General features: G+C 41.7%; 1 protein-coding gene across 1 annotated transcript in view; it reads left to right on the top strand.

Annotated features, from left to right (window-relative positions):
• Window positions 1-16,878, top strand: part of IZUMO3 (IZUMO family member 3) — a 106,974-nt gene that overhangs the window by 64,236 nt on the left and 25,860 nt on the right. Inside the window, exons 3-4 of the mRNA XM_077250631.1 lie at window positions 10,512-10,601; window positions 16,831-16,848. Coding sequence (XP_077106746.1) covers window positions 10,512-10,601; window positions 16,831-16,848 — 108 coding nt within the window. The remainder of the gene's footprint in view (window positions 1-10,511; window positions 10,602-16,830; window positions 16,849-16,878) is intronic.

The raw sequence follows: 16,878 nt of genomic DNA on the forward strand, positions 1-16,878 counted from the left end.
ACCATTTCTTAGTGGTTTTTGCTTATTTAGCATAGGTGTTTTCCGTACTATCTAAATTAACAGGTTTCCGTTAACGATATTTTGATAATTGTGTTTGGTTAACATGATTATATGGTTGCAGTTATTTTGCCTGTTTTGTATTCCTTGCCTTTAGGTATTCATAATGCAGGCTGCTGACAGGTCACTGATCCCTCAAAATGACTATCTGTGCAAACTAAAAAAAAAAAACCTTTAGCAGGCAGGTGCTGGCTGTGGCACCTGCACTGCAGCATAATCGTATGTGTCATGTCCCAATAATACATGTGGTTGATGTTATTCAGATCGAGAAAAAAATCAATTTGTGCAGTAGCAGCTATCAGTGTATATAGGTGATCCTATAGCCAGGGCCGGCCTGAGAGATTACGGTGCCCTAGGCAAAATTATTTTGTTGCGCTCCTACTACTTTTAACATACCTCCCAACTTTTGAAGATGGGAACGAGGGACAAAGTTTGCGGCATGCGAAGCGCGCCGCGCCAAATTTTAGGCCACGCCTCTGACCACACCCATTCATAACTAGTCACACCCATATCCATGTCCCAACCACACCCATTTAGCACTGCTGATCACACTGTTTCATAAAGAATAATTATAAACAAAAAAAATGGCCACACAGTGCTCCATACTGTATAATGGCCACACATGATGCTCCATACTGTATAATGGCCACACAGTGCTCCATACTGTATAATGGCCACACATGATGCTCCATACTGTATAATGGCCACACATGATGCACCATACTGTATAATGACCGCACATGATGCTCCATACTGTATATTGGCCACACATGATACTTCGTACCGTATAATGGCCACACATAGCTACTCCTACACACGTGGCTGCGCTCCGTACACACGCGCTCCGCTCCATACACCTTGTACACACGTGGCTCCGCTCCGTACACCTCGTACACATTTAGCTCCGCTCCATACACCTCATACACACACGACTCCGCTCCATACACCTCATACACATTCAGCTCTGCTCCAAACACCTTTTGCCTTTTGAAAAGATTTTTTTATAATTTTTTCTATTTTTTTCTCTGGCGCCCCCTTAGGGTCGGCGCCCTAGGCGGCCGCCTAGTTTGCCTATACGTTCGGGCCGGCCCTACCTATAGCTGCTACTCTGCATGCGCCGGCGGTGTCATGTTGCTCGAGAAGAAATAAAACTTTCCTCCTCCAAGATCTCGCCGCTGGCACGGTAGCAGCTATCAAACATAGCCGAGATAAACGTTCAATCCCCTGTGGGTTATGTAGATACAGTAATAATAATCCGCATAGATATGAATTATTCTTCCGTCCCTATGGCAACTCCTAAAGGCAAAAAGGAGTGATCTTTCTCTTGCCAATATTACTTTTCCTGGCCTATCGAGTGATAATGAGGTCAGGAGTGGTAACTAAGTCCACCATAGACAATATTCATAAACACACATACAGTATGGTGCAAACTCATTTACAGTGAAGGAAATAATAATTTGATCCCTTGCTGATTTTGTAAGTTTGCCCACTGACAGACATGAACAGTCTATAGTTTTAAGGGTAGGTTAATTTTTACATTGATAGAATATGAAAAATAAAATCCAGAAAATCACATTGCATAAATTATATACATTTATTTGCATTTTGCAGTGGGAAATAAGTATTTGATCCCCTACCAACCATTAAGAGTTCTGGCTCCTACAGACCAGTTAGACGCTTCTAATCAACTTGCTACCTGTATTAACCCCTTAGTGACAGAGCAAATTTGTACTTAATGACCGAGCCAATTTTTACAATTCTGACCACTGTCACTTTGAGGTTATAACTCTGGAACGCTTTAACGGATCCTGCTGATTCTGAGATTGTTTTTTCGTGACATATTGTACTTCATGTTAGTGGTAACATTTCTTCGATATTACTTGCGATTATTTATGAAAAAGACGGAAATATGGTGAAAATTTTTAAAATTTTGCAATTTTCAAAATTTGTATTTTTATTCCCTTTAATCACAGAGATATGTCACGAAAAATAGTTAACAAATAACATTTCCCACATGCCTACTTTACATCAGCACAATTTTGGAAACAAAAATTTTTTTTGTTAGGGAGTTATAAGGGTTAAAAGTTGACCAGCAATTTCTCATTTTTACAACACCACATTTCTCATTTTTTAGGGACCACATCACATTTGAGGGGTCTATATGATAGAAAATAACCAAGTGTGACACCATTCTAAAAACTGCACCCCTCAAGGTGCTCAAAACCACATTCAAGAAGTTAATTAACCCTTTACATGCTTCACAGGAACTGAAACAATGTGGAAGGAAAAAATTAACATTTAACTTTTTTTTGCAAACATTTTACTTCAGAACCATTTTTTTTATTTTCACAAGTGTAAAAACAGAAATTTAACCATAAATTTTGTTGTGCAATTTCTCCTGAATACGCCGATACCCCATATGTGGGGGTAAACCACTGTTTGGGCGCACCGCAGAGCTTGGAAGTGAAGGAGCGCCGTTTGACTTTTTCAATGCAGAATTGGCTGGAATTGAGATTGGATGCCATGTCACGTTTAGAGAGCCCTTGATGTGCCTAAACAGTGGAAACCCCCCACAAGCAACACCATTTTGGAAACTAGACCCCTTAAGGAACTTATCTAGATGTGTGGTGAGCACTTTGAACTCCCAAGTGCTTCGCAGAAGTTTATAATATAGAGCCGTGAAAATAAAAAATCGCATTTGTTTACACAAAAATGATCTTTTCGCCCACAAATTCTTATTTTCACAAGGGTAACAGGAGAAATTAGACCACAAAAGTTGTTGGGCAATTTATCCTGAGTACGTCGATACCCCATATGTGGGGGTAAACCACTGTTTGGGTGAACCGCAGAGCTTGGAAGAGAAGGAGTGCCGTTTTACTTTTTCAATGTAGAATTGGCTGGAATTGAGATCGGACGCCATGTCGCGTTTGGAGAGCCCCTGATGTGCCTAAACAGTGTAAACCCCCCACAAGTGACACCATTTTGGAAACTAGACCCCTTAAGGAACTCATCTAGATGTGTGGTGAGCACTTAAAACCCCCAGGTGTTTCACAGAAGTTTATAACGTAGAGCCGTGAAAATAAAAAATCGCATTTTTTCTACAAAAATTATTTTTTGGCCCCAAAATTTTTATTTTCACAAGGGTAACAGGAGAAATTAGACCACAAAAGTTGTTGTCCAATTACTCCTGAGTACGGCGATACCCCATATGTGGGGGTAAGCCACTGTTTGGGCGCACCACAGAGCTTGGAAGAGAAGGAGTGCCGTTTTACTTTTTCAATGTAGAATTGGCTGGAATTGAGATCGGATGCCATGTCGCGTTTGGAGAGCCCCTGATGTGCCTAAACAGTAGAAACCCCCCACAAGTGACCCCATTTTGGAAACTAGAACCCCCAAGGAACTTATCTAGATATGTGGTGAGAACTTTGAATGCCCAAGTGCTTCACAGAAGTTTATATTGCAGAGTCGTGAAAATAAAAAATATTTTTTTTTTCCACAAAAAATATTTTTTAGCCCCCAAGTTTTTATTTTCACAAGGGTAACAAGAGAAATCGGACCCCAAAAGTTGTTGTCCAATTTGTCCTGAGTATTCTGGTACCCCATATGTGGGAGTAAACCACTGTTTGGGCGCACGGCAGAGCTCGAAAGGGAAAGAGCACCATTTTGGAATGCAGACTTTGATAGAATGGTCTGCGGGCGTTATGTTGCATTTGCAGAGCCCCTGATGTACCTAAACAGTAGAAACACCCCAGAAGTGACCCCATTTTGCAAACTAGACCCCCAGGGAACTTATCTAGATATGTGGTGAGAACTTTGAATGCCCAAGTGCTTCACAGACGTTTATAATGCAGAGTCGTAAAAATAAAAAATAATTTTTTTTTTCCACAAAAAAGATTTTTTAGCCCCCAAGTTTTTATTTTCACAAGGGTAACAAGAGAAATCGGACCCCAAAAGTTGTTGTCCAATTTATCCCGAGTACGCTGATGCCCCCATATGTGGGGGTAAACCACTGTTTGGGCGCACGGCAGAGCTCAGAAGGGAGGGAGCACCATTTGACTTTTTGAGCGCAAAATTGGCTGTCGTTTTTGGAGACCCCCTGATGTACCTAAACAGTGGAAACCCCCCAATTCTAACTCCAACCCTAACCCCAACCCCTAACCCCAACACACCCCTAACCCTAATCCCAACCCGATCCATCATAATCCTAATCACAACCCTAACGATAATCACAACCCTAACCCCAAAACAACCCTAATCTCAACCCTAACCATAACCCTAATCAAAACCCTAAATCCAACACACCCCTAATCCTAATCTCAACCCTATCCTTAAACCTAACCCTAATCCCAACCCTAACCTTAACCCTAATCCCAAACGTAACCCTAATGCCAACCCTAACCCTAATATCAACCCTAATCCAAACCCTAATCCCAACTCTAACCCTAACTTTAGCCCCAACCCTAGCCCTAACCCTAACTTTAGCCCCATCCCTAGCCCTAACCCTAACTTTAGCCCCAACCCTAACCCTAGCCCTAACCCTAATTTTAGCCCCAACCCTAGCCCTAACCCTAACTTTAGCCCTAACCCTAAATTTAGCCCCAACCCTAACCCTAAATTTAACCCTAACCCTAGCCCTAACTTTAGCCCCAACCCTAACCCTAGCCCTAAGGCTACTTTCACACTTGCGTCATGTGGCATCCGTCGCAATCCGTCGTTTTGGACAAAAAACGGATCCTGCAAATGTGCCCGCAGGATGCCTTTTTTGCCCATAGACTTGTATTGCCGACGGATGGCCACACGTCGCGTCCGTCGTGCACTGGATCCGTTGTGTTTTGGCGGACCGTCGTCACAAAAAAAACGTTCAATGTAACCTTTTTTCTGTACGTCGCGTCCGCCATTTCTGCTCATTCGTGGCTGTAACTGCCCCCTCCTCCCCAGGACATAGACTGGGCAGCGGATGCATTGAAAAACTGCATCCGCTGCCTACGTTGTGCACAATTTTCACAACGTGCGTCGGTACGTCGGGCCGACGCATTGCAACGGCCCCGTACCGACGCAAGTGTGAAAGAAGCCTAACCCTAGCCCTAACCCTAACCCTAGCCCTAATTTTAGCCCCAACTCCTCTCTCCTGCCGGCCGGCAGATGGCAGCATTTTCTTTCCATAGGAAGAAGCCGGCGGGCAGGAGGGGACGCAGGGGGACCCAGGGACACCGGTAAGTATAGCAGGGTCCCCAAATCCCCCTATTTCTCTGTCCTCTGATGTGCGATCACATCAGAGGACAGAATTACCGATCGCTTTTTTTTTGTGTGACCTCCGGTAAACAGCTAATTACCGGCGATCACAAAACAGGGGTCGGTAAGAACCGACCCCGATCATGTTCTTTGGGGTCTCGGCTACCCCCGGCAGCCGAGACCCCAAAGATCCTCCGGGTACCGGCCGGCGGGCGCACTACGCATGCGCCCGCCATTTTTTTGCCAGAAGAAGATGGCGGCGCCCATCGGGAGCCACGAGGAGCACGTGGGAGACAGGTGAGTATCGGGGGCTATCGGGGACATCATTTCACGGTCCTCTGATGTACGATCACATCGGAGGACAGAGAAATTAAAAGGGAGATCGCGTTCTTTTTTTTTTTTTTTTGCGATCACCAGTAAACTGTTAATTACCGGCGATCGCAACTCGGGGGTTGGTAAAAAAAAATGTGAATCATGTTTTCTGGGGTCTCGGCTACCGCCGGCAACTGAGACCCCAGAGAAAATCCAACTCTGGGGGGCACTATTCACTTTTTCCACAGCGCCGTTAATTAACGGCGCTGCGGTTTAAGTACCCTTAGCGGCCGCCGTTAAAAGGCGTATCGGCAGGCGTTAAGGGGTTAAAGACAGATATCTTACATAATCACCTTTATAAAAGGCTCCTGTCCACAGACTCAACGAGTCAGGCTATGTGCACAAGGTGCGGATTTGCCTGTGGACACACAGTGGATTGGCCGCTGCAGATTCGCAGCAGTTTTCCATCACGTTTACAGTACCATGTAAACCTATGGAAAACTAAATCCGCTGTGCCCATGATGCGAAAAATACCAAGCAGAAACTCTGCGTTCCGCAGCATGTCAATTCATAGAATCATAGAACGATAGAGTTGGAAGGGACCTCCTGGGTCATCTGGTCCAACCCTCTGGTCAAAGCAGGATTCACTAAATCATCCCAGACAGATGTCTGTCCATCCTCTGTTTGAAGACTTCCATTGAAGGAGAACTCACCACCTCTCGTGGCAGCCTGTTCCACTCATTGATCACCCTGTCAAAAAGTTTTTTCTAATATCTAATCTGTGTCTCCTCCCATTCAGTTTCATCCCATTGCTTCTAGTCTTTCCTTGTGCAAATGAGAATAAAGATGATCCTTCTACAATGTGACAGCCCTTGAGATATTTGTAGATAGCTATTAAGTCTCCTCTCAGTCTTCTTTTCTGCAAGCTAAACATTCCCAAATCCTGCAACCGTTCCTCATAGGACATGGTTTGCAGACCAGAAACCATTCTGGTCGCTCTTCTCTGAACTTGCTCCAGTTTGTTGATGTCTTTTTAAAAATGTGGTGCCCAAAACTGGACACAGTATTCCAGATGAGGTCTGACCAAAGAGGAGTAGAGGGCAATAATGACTTTGCGTGATCTAGACTGTATACTTCTATGCTTTTTTCATTTTTATTGCCCAGATGTAGGACTTTGCATTTTCCTTGTTAAAAACCATTCTGTTAGTTGCTGCCCACTGCTCCAGTTCATATATATATATATATATATATATATATATATATATATATATATATATATATATATATATATATATATATATATATATATATATATGTGTGTGTACAGTTGTGGCCAAAAGTATTGACACCCCTCCAATTCTGTCAGATAATACTCAGTTTCTTCCTGAAAATGATTGCAAACACAAATTTTTTGTTATTATTGTCTTCATTTAATTTGTCTTAAATGAAAAAACACAAAAAAGAATTGTCCTAAAGCCAAATTGGATATAATTCCACACCAAACATAAAAAAGGGGGTGGCCAAAAGTATTGGCACTGTTCGAAAAATCATGTGATGCTTCTCTAATTTGTGTAATTAACAGCACCTGTAACTTACCTGTGGCACCTAACAGGTGTTTGTAATAACTAAATCACACTTGCAGCCAGTTGACATGGATTAAAGTTGACTCAACCTCTGTCCTGTGTCCTTGTGTGTACCACATTGAGCATGGAGAAAAGAAGGAAGACCAAAGAACTGTCTGAGGACTTGAGAAACCAAATTGTGAGGAAGTATGAGCAATCTCAATGCTACAAGTCCATCTCCAAAGACCTGAATGTTCCTGTGTCTACCGTGCGCAGTGTCATCAAGAAGTTTAAAGCTCATGGCACTGTGGCTAACCTCCCTAGATGTGGACGGAAAAGAAAAATTGACAAGAGATTTCAATGCAAGATTGTGCGGATGTTGGATAAAGAACCTCGACTAACATCCAAACAAGTTCAAGCTGCCCTCCAGTCCGAGGGTACAACAGTGTCAACCCGTACTATCCGTCGGCTTCTGAATGAAAAGGGACTGTATGGTAGGAGACCCAGGAAGACCCCACTTCTTACCCCAAGACATAAAAAAGCCAGGCTGGAGTTTGCCATAACTTACCTGAAAAAGCCTAAAACGTTTTGGAAGCATGTTCTCTGGTCATATGAGACAAAAGTAGAGCTTTTTGGGCAAAGGCATCAACATAGAGTTGACAGGAGAAAAAAAGAGGCATTCAAAGAAAAGAACACGGTCCCTACAGTCAAACATGGCGGAGGTTCCCTGATGTTTTGGGGTTGCTTTGCTGCCTCTGGCACTGGACTGCTTGACCGTGTGCATGACATTATGAAATCTGAAGACTACCAACAAATTTTGCAGCATAATGTAGGGCCCAGTGTGAGAAAGCTGGGTCTCCCTCAGAGGTCATGGGTCTTCCAGCAGGACAATGACCCAAAACACACTTCAAAAAGCACTAGAAAATGGTTTGAGAGAAAGCACTGGAGACTTCTAAGGTGGCCAGCAATGAGTCCAGACCTGAAACCCATAGAACACCTGTGGAGAGATCTAAAAATGGCAGTTTGGAGAAGGCACCATTCAAATATCAGGGACCTGGAGCAGTTTGCCAAAGAAGAAAGTTCTAAAATTCCAGCAGAGCATTGTAAGAAATTCATTAATGGTTACTGGAAGCGGTTGGTCGCAGTTATTTTGGCTAAAGGTTGTGCAACCAAGTATTAGGCTGAGGGTGCCAATACTTTTGTCTGGCCCATTTTTGGAGTTTTGTGTGAAATGATCAATGTTTTGCTTTTTGCTTCATTCTCTTTTGTGTTTTTTTCATTTAAGACAAATGAAATGAAGATAATAATACCAAAGAATTTGTGTTTGCAATAATTTTCAGGAAGAAACTGAGTATTATCTGACAGAATTGCAGGGGTGTCAATACTTTTGGCCACAACTGTATTAGCTATTCATCGTAAGGGTAGGTTTTTGTGTGGATTCCGCAGCGTTTTACACCTGCTCCTCAATAGGAATCCGCAGGTGTAAAACCGCAGGTGAACTCCGCACTAAATCGGTTGGTAAATCCGTTGGTAGTGCATTTTACCTACGGATTTTTAAAAATGGTGCGAAAAATCCGCACACGAATCTGCAACGTGGGCACATAGCCTTAGACACTAACCTTTACATCATGGGCAAGACCAAAGAGCTTTATAAGGATGTCAGGGACAAGATCATAGACCTGCACAAAGCTGGAATAGGTTACAAAACCATAAAAATGTTTTTAAAAATATGAAAAAAATAAAGAAATATAAAAGTTCAAATGACCCCCCTTTCGCCAAATTGAAACTAAAAATAAAAAAATCAAACATACACATATTTGGTATCGCCGCGTTCAGAATCACCCGATCTATCAATAAAAAAAAGGATTAACCTGATAGCTAAACAGCGTAGCGAGAAAAAAAGTCAAAAAATTAAAATTTGGGCAGCACGGTGACTCAGTGGATAGCACTGCAGCCTTGCAGCGCTGGAGTCCTGGGTTCAAATCCCACCAAGGACAACATCTGCAAGGAGTCTGTATGTTCTCCCCGTGTTTGCGTGGGTTTCCTCCGGGTACTCCGGTTTCACATTCCAAAGACATACTGATAGGGAATTTAGATTGAGTCCCAATGGGGACAGTGATGGTAATGTGTGCAAACTGTAAAGAGCTGCGGGATATGTTAGCGCTATATATATATAAAGATGATGATGATTATTATTAAAATGCAATAACGGCGATCAAAAGATCGTATCTGCACCAAAATGGTATCATTAAACACGTCAGCTCGGCATGCAAAAAATAAGCTCTCACCCAACCCAAGATCACGAAAAATGGAGATGCTAATGGAAAATTGCGCATTTTTTTTTTTTTTAAAGCAAATTTTGGAATTTTTGTTCACCACTTAGATAAAAAGAACCTATGTTTGGTGTCCATGAACTCGTAATGAAATGGAGAATCACAATGGCAGGTCAGTTTTAGCATTTACTGAACCTAGCAAAAAAGCCAAAAAAAAACCAGTGTGGGATTGCACTTTTTTTGCAATTTCACCACACTTGGAATTTTTTTCACATTTTCTAGAACATGACATGGTAAAACCAATGATGTTGTTCAAAAGTAAAACTTGTATTGCAAAAAATAAGCCCTCACATGGCCATATTGATGGCAAAATAAAAAAGTTATGGCTCTGGGAAGGAGGGGAGAGAAAAATGAAAACGCAAAACCAAAAATAGCTCCGGGGTTAAGGTGTTAAAAGGTTTTTTTAAGGGATTACATGTTCACATAGTAAGTGACACTTCCCTGTAATCAGGATATTATGCTTCTCTCAGATTAAATAGCAAAAACCTGCTGACAGATTCCCTTTGTTTGACACAAGTCTCCCTTCTTGAGAAACATTCTGTGCTCAAGTAATCAGTAATCGTTGGAGCTCCCAAAGAAATACACAAGGAGAACTAGGCATGCTTGGCCCCTCTCTATTCCCTGTCGAGCCCATTCTCCTTAAACACAGGTCCCAGCAGTGAAGCCTGCTGATATGCCAGAAACATCCCAGGTAGGACACCTCTTTAATGGAGAGGCAGATATCTCACTGGTTCAGCCAGTGTAGCCACACTGGGGCCCAGGAGGTAATGGGGGCCACATCCATCTCCAAATGAGCTTTTGGACGGCAACGGACTCATATGCTGTTCATGCAGAGGGACCCTCTTCTGTCATTGATGAGTAAAAGTATACACGTTCAATGTCCCAAACCGAATTGTAAAATATAATTGTATAGTGGTTTCCACACAGGGGAGTCATCTGCTGGATGTTTCCTCAATCCCACATTAGTATAATCAGACGTTTAGCAATGTGTCGATAATCTGTTTTCTTACTTTAGGCGTGGACATGTTCATGGAGAATATAAGGACACACAAAGAGGAAATAATGTGGCAGATGAAACGGTCATTGGAGAAGTTTGCTGATTTAGGTAAAATGGAAACTCTCCTGTTATTTAAGGGGTTGTCCAGGGCTTGTGATTGATGGGGGTCCACACCCAGCACTAGTGATGAACAAAGCTAGTGAGAATTTCTTATTCACCTCTGTACCGCCATTCTACAAATCAGTAACATTTATTTTGCTGGATTAGTACCAGGTCCATGACAAAGACCAGGTAAAAGTAGGCCGTCATTCAACTATAAATATTAAATGTAAGGGAGCGCAATTTATTGAGGAAAATAAGTCTCTCTAGAGTCTCTACATTTCTCATCCTGCTCCTCTGCTCAGTACTGAGCAGCTAGTCATATAGTGAAAACGTGGATGATATGAGAGTTTCCTTTGCACTAACAAGAAGCGCTCATTGGTTGTAGAGGAGTCTGTAACTTGTGACAGGCACCTCCTAAAACCAATCAGATTCTTCTCCTTTAAAGAAGAGGGAGGAGCCTAGCCGGCAAATAAAGGAGCCAATTTTACCTATTTTTAGGTCAAATTTCTCAAAAAGGGTACCCCTAAAATATATTAATTCTGATATCATTAGAAAAAGCACATTTTTCTCTACAAGGATCATTGTTTGTTTTTTTTTTGGAGTCTCTCAGTTTAAGTAATGAAAAATGCCACTGAACATGGTGTTATTTATTAATATGCAATGAATGGTAACTGCACTATTCAAACCCTTGCGTTGGTCCACGGTGTTTATACCACAACCAATTCCCTAAGAATTGGTATTATAATCCTATTAAGAATTGTAATAATGCTGTCTTTCGAGAATTGGCAGCCCCATCGCCAAGGAGCCATGACCGATAGCCGTGCAAGGCGAGCCTCGGGCGGTCTCTTTATCGCAGGTTCCGAAGCCTGAGGGTGGGTGTCTTTGCCTAGGATCCCAAGCCTAATATTGGGTATCTTTTGTTGGTTCCCAAGCCATAATGTTCAGTCTAAGTGGTCTGGAATTGTTGCTGAATTTGCAACATAATCGGTTAAGAGAAGCTGTATTGTCAGCCCATTGCTGTCCAAAAAGGTCCAAATCTTGACATTGGCACCTAAAAGTTGGTCCATTAAGGCTATATCAGACGAATTTGGTGTCTCTGAACGAATGGTCAAACAAACTCGAAAGCTTAAATGTGAACATGGGATCTTACCCTTACCTAGAATCAAGTGTGGCAAGAAAGTTTCTGAGGAAGTGAAGAAAAAGGTGCAGGCATTTTTTGAGGATGATGAATTCAGTCGAATGTGCCCTGGTAAAAAAGACTATGTATCAGTGCGAATAGCAGGAGAAAAAAAGCAGATGCAAAAGCGACTATTACTGAGCAATATGAGGGAAATGTTTGTTGCCGATCGGGATCGGAATGGCCCTGAAATTGGATTTTCCAAATTTTGTGAGCTTCGGCCAAAGTGGTGCGTAACCGTTGGATCTGCTGGAACACATTCCGTTTGTGTGTGTACCATTCACCAAAATGTCAAACTAATGCTTGCAGCATGCCCAATCAATGATGACTACAAAGAGCTCATATGCAAAATGGTCTGTGGAATTGAATCCAAGGACTGTATGCTTGGCCGTTGTGATAAATGCCCGGGTCCTGAAGTTTTAAAAGAATTTCTAGTCAATGTATTTGTCAACAGTGACCCTGAAGATATTATTGAGTTCACACAATGGATTCACACTGATCGAGACACGCTTGATACCAAACAACTGACTATAGAAGATTTCATTGAAGAATTGGTTTTGAAAATTTTTAAACTTTGTAGCCATCACTACATCGCCGACGCCAAGCATCAAAGTTGCTATCTGAAATCGTTGAAGGAAAATCTGAGACCTGGAGAGCTTGTGATCCTTATGGACTTTGCTGGAAATTACTCATTTATTGTTCAAGATGCCATTCAAGGTTTCCACTGGGAAAATAGTCAAGCTACAGTACACCCAATTGTAATTTACTTCAAGGAGTTAAATGGTGAAGCTGCACAGAACATCAGCCTGTGCATAATCAGTGATTGCTCACGACATGACACAGTTGCAGTCCACACTTTCTTAACAGTAATTGTGGAGTATCTCAAGACTCTCATCTATGGGATTCGTCATATCCACTACTTCAGTGATGGATCTGCAGCCCAGTACAAAAATTTCAAAAATGTTCTCAACTTGTGCCACCACAATGCTGATTTCAATATCAGCGCTGAATGGAATTTTTTTGGTACCAGTCATGGAAAGTCGCCCTGTGATGGGATTGGAGGGACAGCAAAGAGGTTGGCAGCTCGTGCCAGTCTTCAACGCCCAACTGAAAACCAAATACTGACCCCGGTGGATTTATTCAACTTTTGCAATGAGCAACTGCATGGAATCAAGTTTTTTTTTGTTCCAAAAGAAAAAATTGACGAATTACGGGTAGTTCAAGAGGAAAGGTTCAAAGATGGACATACAATTGCTGGAACAAGAGAAAATCACCAGTTTGTGAAACTTGATGACAAAAAGATTCGCATTTCAAGTGTGTCAAATGACCCATCATCTTTCATTGCCCATGTAGATAGATTTGTCAGATCAGAAATGCCTTTTGTGCCAATTGAAAACCTCCAGCCAGGGCACTACATTGCCTGCATTTACAATAGGAACTGGTGGATTGGAAATATTTCTGAAATTTCAGTCGACGAGCATGATGCATTAATAAATTTTATGCATCCTCATGGACCAGCTAGCTTCTTTCACTGGCCTGTGAGAAATGATACATGCTGCATTCCCGAGCAGTCAATCATTGCAATAATTCCAGCACCAGCTGCAACAGCAATGGGCCGACAATACAGCTTCTCTGAACCGATTATGTTGCAAATTCAGCAACAATTCCAGACCACTTAGACTGAACATTATGGCTTGGGAACCAACAAAAGATACCCAATATTAGGCTTGGGATCCTAGGCAAAGACACTCACCCTCAGGCTTCGGAACCTGCGATAAAGAGACCACCCGAGGCTCACCTTGCACGGCTATCGGCCACGGCTCCTAGGCGATGGGGCTGCCAATTCTCGAAAGACAGCATTATTACAATTCTTAATAGGATTATAATACCAATTGTTAGGGAATTGGTTGTGGTATAACCACCATGGACCAACGCAAGGGTTTGAATAGTGCAGTTACCATTCATTGCGTATTAATAAATAACACCATGTTCAGTGGCATTTTTCATTTCTTAAACTGAGACTCCCCAAAAAAACAAACAATGATCCTTGTAGAGAAAAATGTGCTCTTTCTAATGATATCAGAATTAATATATTTTAGGGGTACCCTTTTTGAGAAATTTGATCTAAAAATAGGTAAAATTCGTTTTTTTTTAAGTTTTTCATCATATGTGGGTGTGAATATTTCCACAAATACATATGCTTTGACCGTGATATTGCAGCAATGCAAAGTCATGTAGATGTTTGGTGTACAGGGCAAAGCACCAGTTACTATTGGTTTTTGGTCTTGAGTTATATATGGGCAAAGTTTGGCATAAATTTTATGCGACGCATTTTTCAAGCTACTTTGACACAAAACTGCGGCCGAAATATTGTTTTGTCATAGCCGGTAATAATTTTATCATGTTTAGCAGCAAAAGTTGAGCTAGTATGCCAAATTTCAGCATCATAGCCAATATAGAACTCTAATGGCTATGTGCCAAAGTTTGGAAAATCCTCTTAGCTGAAGCCGCAGGCTTGGTGGAACCTCCAGTGAAAGGTCAACAGTGCCCAATGTATTTGAGATCTGGCCCTAAAAATTTACAGAACCTCTTTTCAAACATGCATGTACATCCTTATAAATTTTCAGCAAAATCGGAGAAGGTCGAGTGGGGACGATTTTTAAAACTGGTCCACTTGATGTGGAATGACCCATAAGCCACATGGTGACCACCAAAACACTTTTGCCCAGGTTTACATTAGAAGCATCTTACACTCCATCATAACTATTTCCTAATACTACCCCTAACCATTGGGTCCATGATGGAAGCTACTGCTCTGATACTTTTTTCTTGTAGCTAATAATCGCATTATGTAATTATATTTCTAACCTGGTTTTATCGATATACCGTGTATATATTTTCTTTAATTTGTGTTTTCCCTAATTTGACCCCAACCAAACTAGTTCCAGAAAGGGAGTCACTGCTCCCTTGGGAGTTATTGCTCCACTTAATTTAGAATATATTTTCTACTCCTATTTTTCATATGACCCTTTTGGTACTTCTATGTATCTATTCAATATCCGTATCCTGCACATGAGTGCAATAACCTTTTGTATCACTTGTCTCAGGACCCCTGAACCTAACAGAATCCCTAAACCTAAAGAAAGTGCAGCACTCTAAATCATATGTTAAATGGATTATGCACCACTTGCACAATCATTTTTTAAATGCTATAGTCCCACAAATAAAATGTAAAAAATGTCCTAGGTGCCTGCTGCATCGGTGCAGTTCCAGTGATGTCAGAGGAGCAGGAACTGCTAGCGCTCATATAACATTGTTACAGGTACTTCTCACAAAATTAAAATAGCAAAAAGTTAATTTCAGTTCTTGAATGCAAAAAGTGAAACTCATATATTATATAGAGTCATTACACACAGAGTGATTTATTTCATGTGTTAATTTCTGTTAATCTTGATGAATATGGCTTACAGCCAATGATAACACAAAAGTCATTATCTCAGTAAATTAGAATAATTAACAAAAAACACCTGCAAAGGCTTCATAAATGTTTAAAAAGGTCCCTTAGTCTGTGTCAGTAGGCTCCACAATCATGGGGAAGACTGCTGACTTGACAGATGTCCACAAGGCAGTCATTGACACACTCCATAAGGAAAGTAAATTTTGCTTTTCATTTGGAAATCAAGGTCCCAGAGTCTGGAGGAAGAGTGGAGAGACCTTAATCCAAGCTGCTTGAGGTCTAGTGTGAAGTTTCCACAATCAGTGATGGTTTGGGGAGTCATGTCATCTGCTGGTGTAGGTCCACTGTGTTTTATCAAGACCAAAGCCAGCGCAGCCGTCTACCAGGAAACTTTAGAGCACTTCATGCTTCCCTCTGCTGACAAGCTTTTTGGAGATGGAAATTTCATCCTCCAGCAGGACTTGGCACCTGTCCACCCAAAAGTATCAATACCTGGTTTACAAACAACAGTATCACTGTACTTGATTGGCAGCAAACGCGCCTGATCTTAACCCCATAGAGAATCTATGGAGTATTGTCAAGAGGAAAATGAGACACCAGACCCAGCAACGCAGACGAGGTGAATTCTGCTATCAAAGCAACCTGGGCTTCCATAACACCTCAGCAGTGCCACAGGCTGATCGCCTCCATGCCGCATGCATTGATGCAGTAATTGATGCAAAAGGAGCCCCGACCAAGTATTGAGTGCATTTACTGAACATACATTTCCGTAGGCCAACATTTCAGAGTTTAAAATCATTTTTTAAGCTGATTTTATAAAGTATTCTAATTTACTGAGATAATGACTTTTGGGTTTTCATTCGCTGTAAGCCATAATTATCAACATTAACAGAAATAAAAACTTGAAATACATCACTCTGTTTGTAATGACTCTATATAATATGAGTTTCACTTTTTGTAGCGAACAACTGAAATAAATTAACTTTTTTATGATATTCTAATTTTGTGAGAAGCACCTGTATGTCACGTGAGTGCTTGCATGTGTAGATCCTCAATCAATAAATCCTGGACAACCCCTTTAAATTACCAATGTTGATGTCTAATCCTCCTTGTATTGGTCTCATTATGCTTTCTCTCTCAGTCCTAATTGTCTGTGTAAAACTGCTGCAGTGCTTCCAACACAGCATGATGCTACCAGAATGGTCCCAACATAGAATGATGCCCCCACAGTGTCCCCAATACAGTATAGTGTGCACTCAGTAGGAACCACCCATTATGACACTGCCGCAGTACCCTCAACACAGTGTGATGTCCTCACAGCACCCCTAGCACAGTATAATGCCTCCTGTAGATCTCCAACACAGTATAATGTCCATAAAGTATACCCCCACAGTATGATGTCCCCATAGTGCCCCGAGCACAGTATAATGCCACCTATAGCCCCCAGCACAGTATAATGCCCCTTTTGCGCTACACAGACAGGCTGGTTTCTTACATAGACTTTTCTGTAATATCTGCCAGTGGTTTGGAAAGTGAGTGCTTTTAGATTTAATTTAGTTTGTTGTACGATGAAGCTTAATGTCACATATGTTCTCTTGCAGCTTGTTCTGAGGATTGTTGTAAGTAACCGCTTTTATATATGGTTTCTG

This window comes from Ranitomeya variabilis, chromosome 4 (genome assembly GCF_051348905.1).
Source record: "Ranitomeya variabilis isolate aRanVar5 chromosome 4, aRanVar5.hap1, whole genome shotgun sequence".
NCBI classification, from domain to species: domain Eukaryota; kingdom Metazoa; phylum Chordata; class Amphibia; order Anura; family Dendrobatidae; genus Ranitomeya; species Ranitomeya variabilis.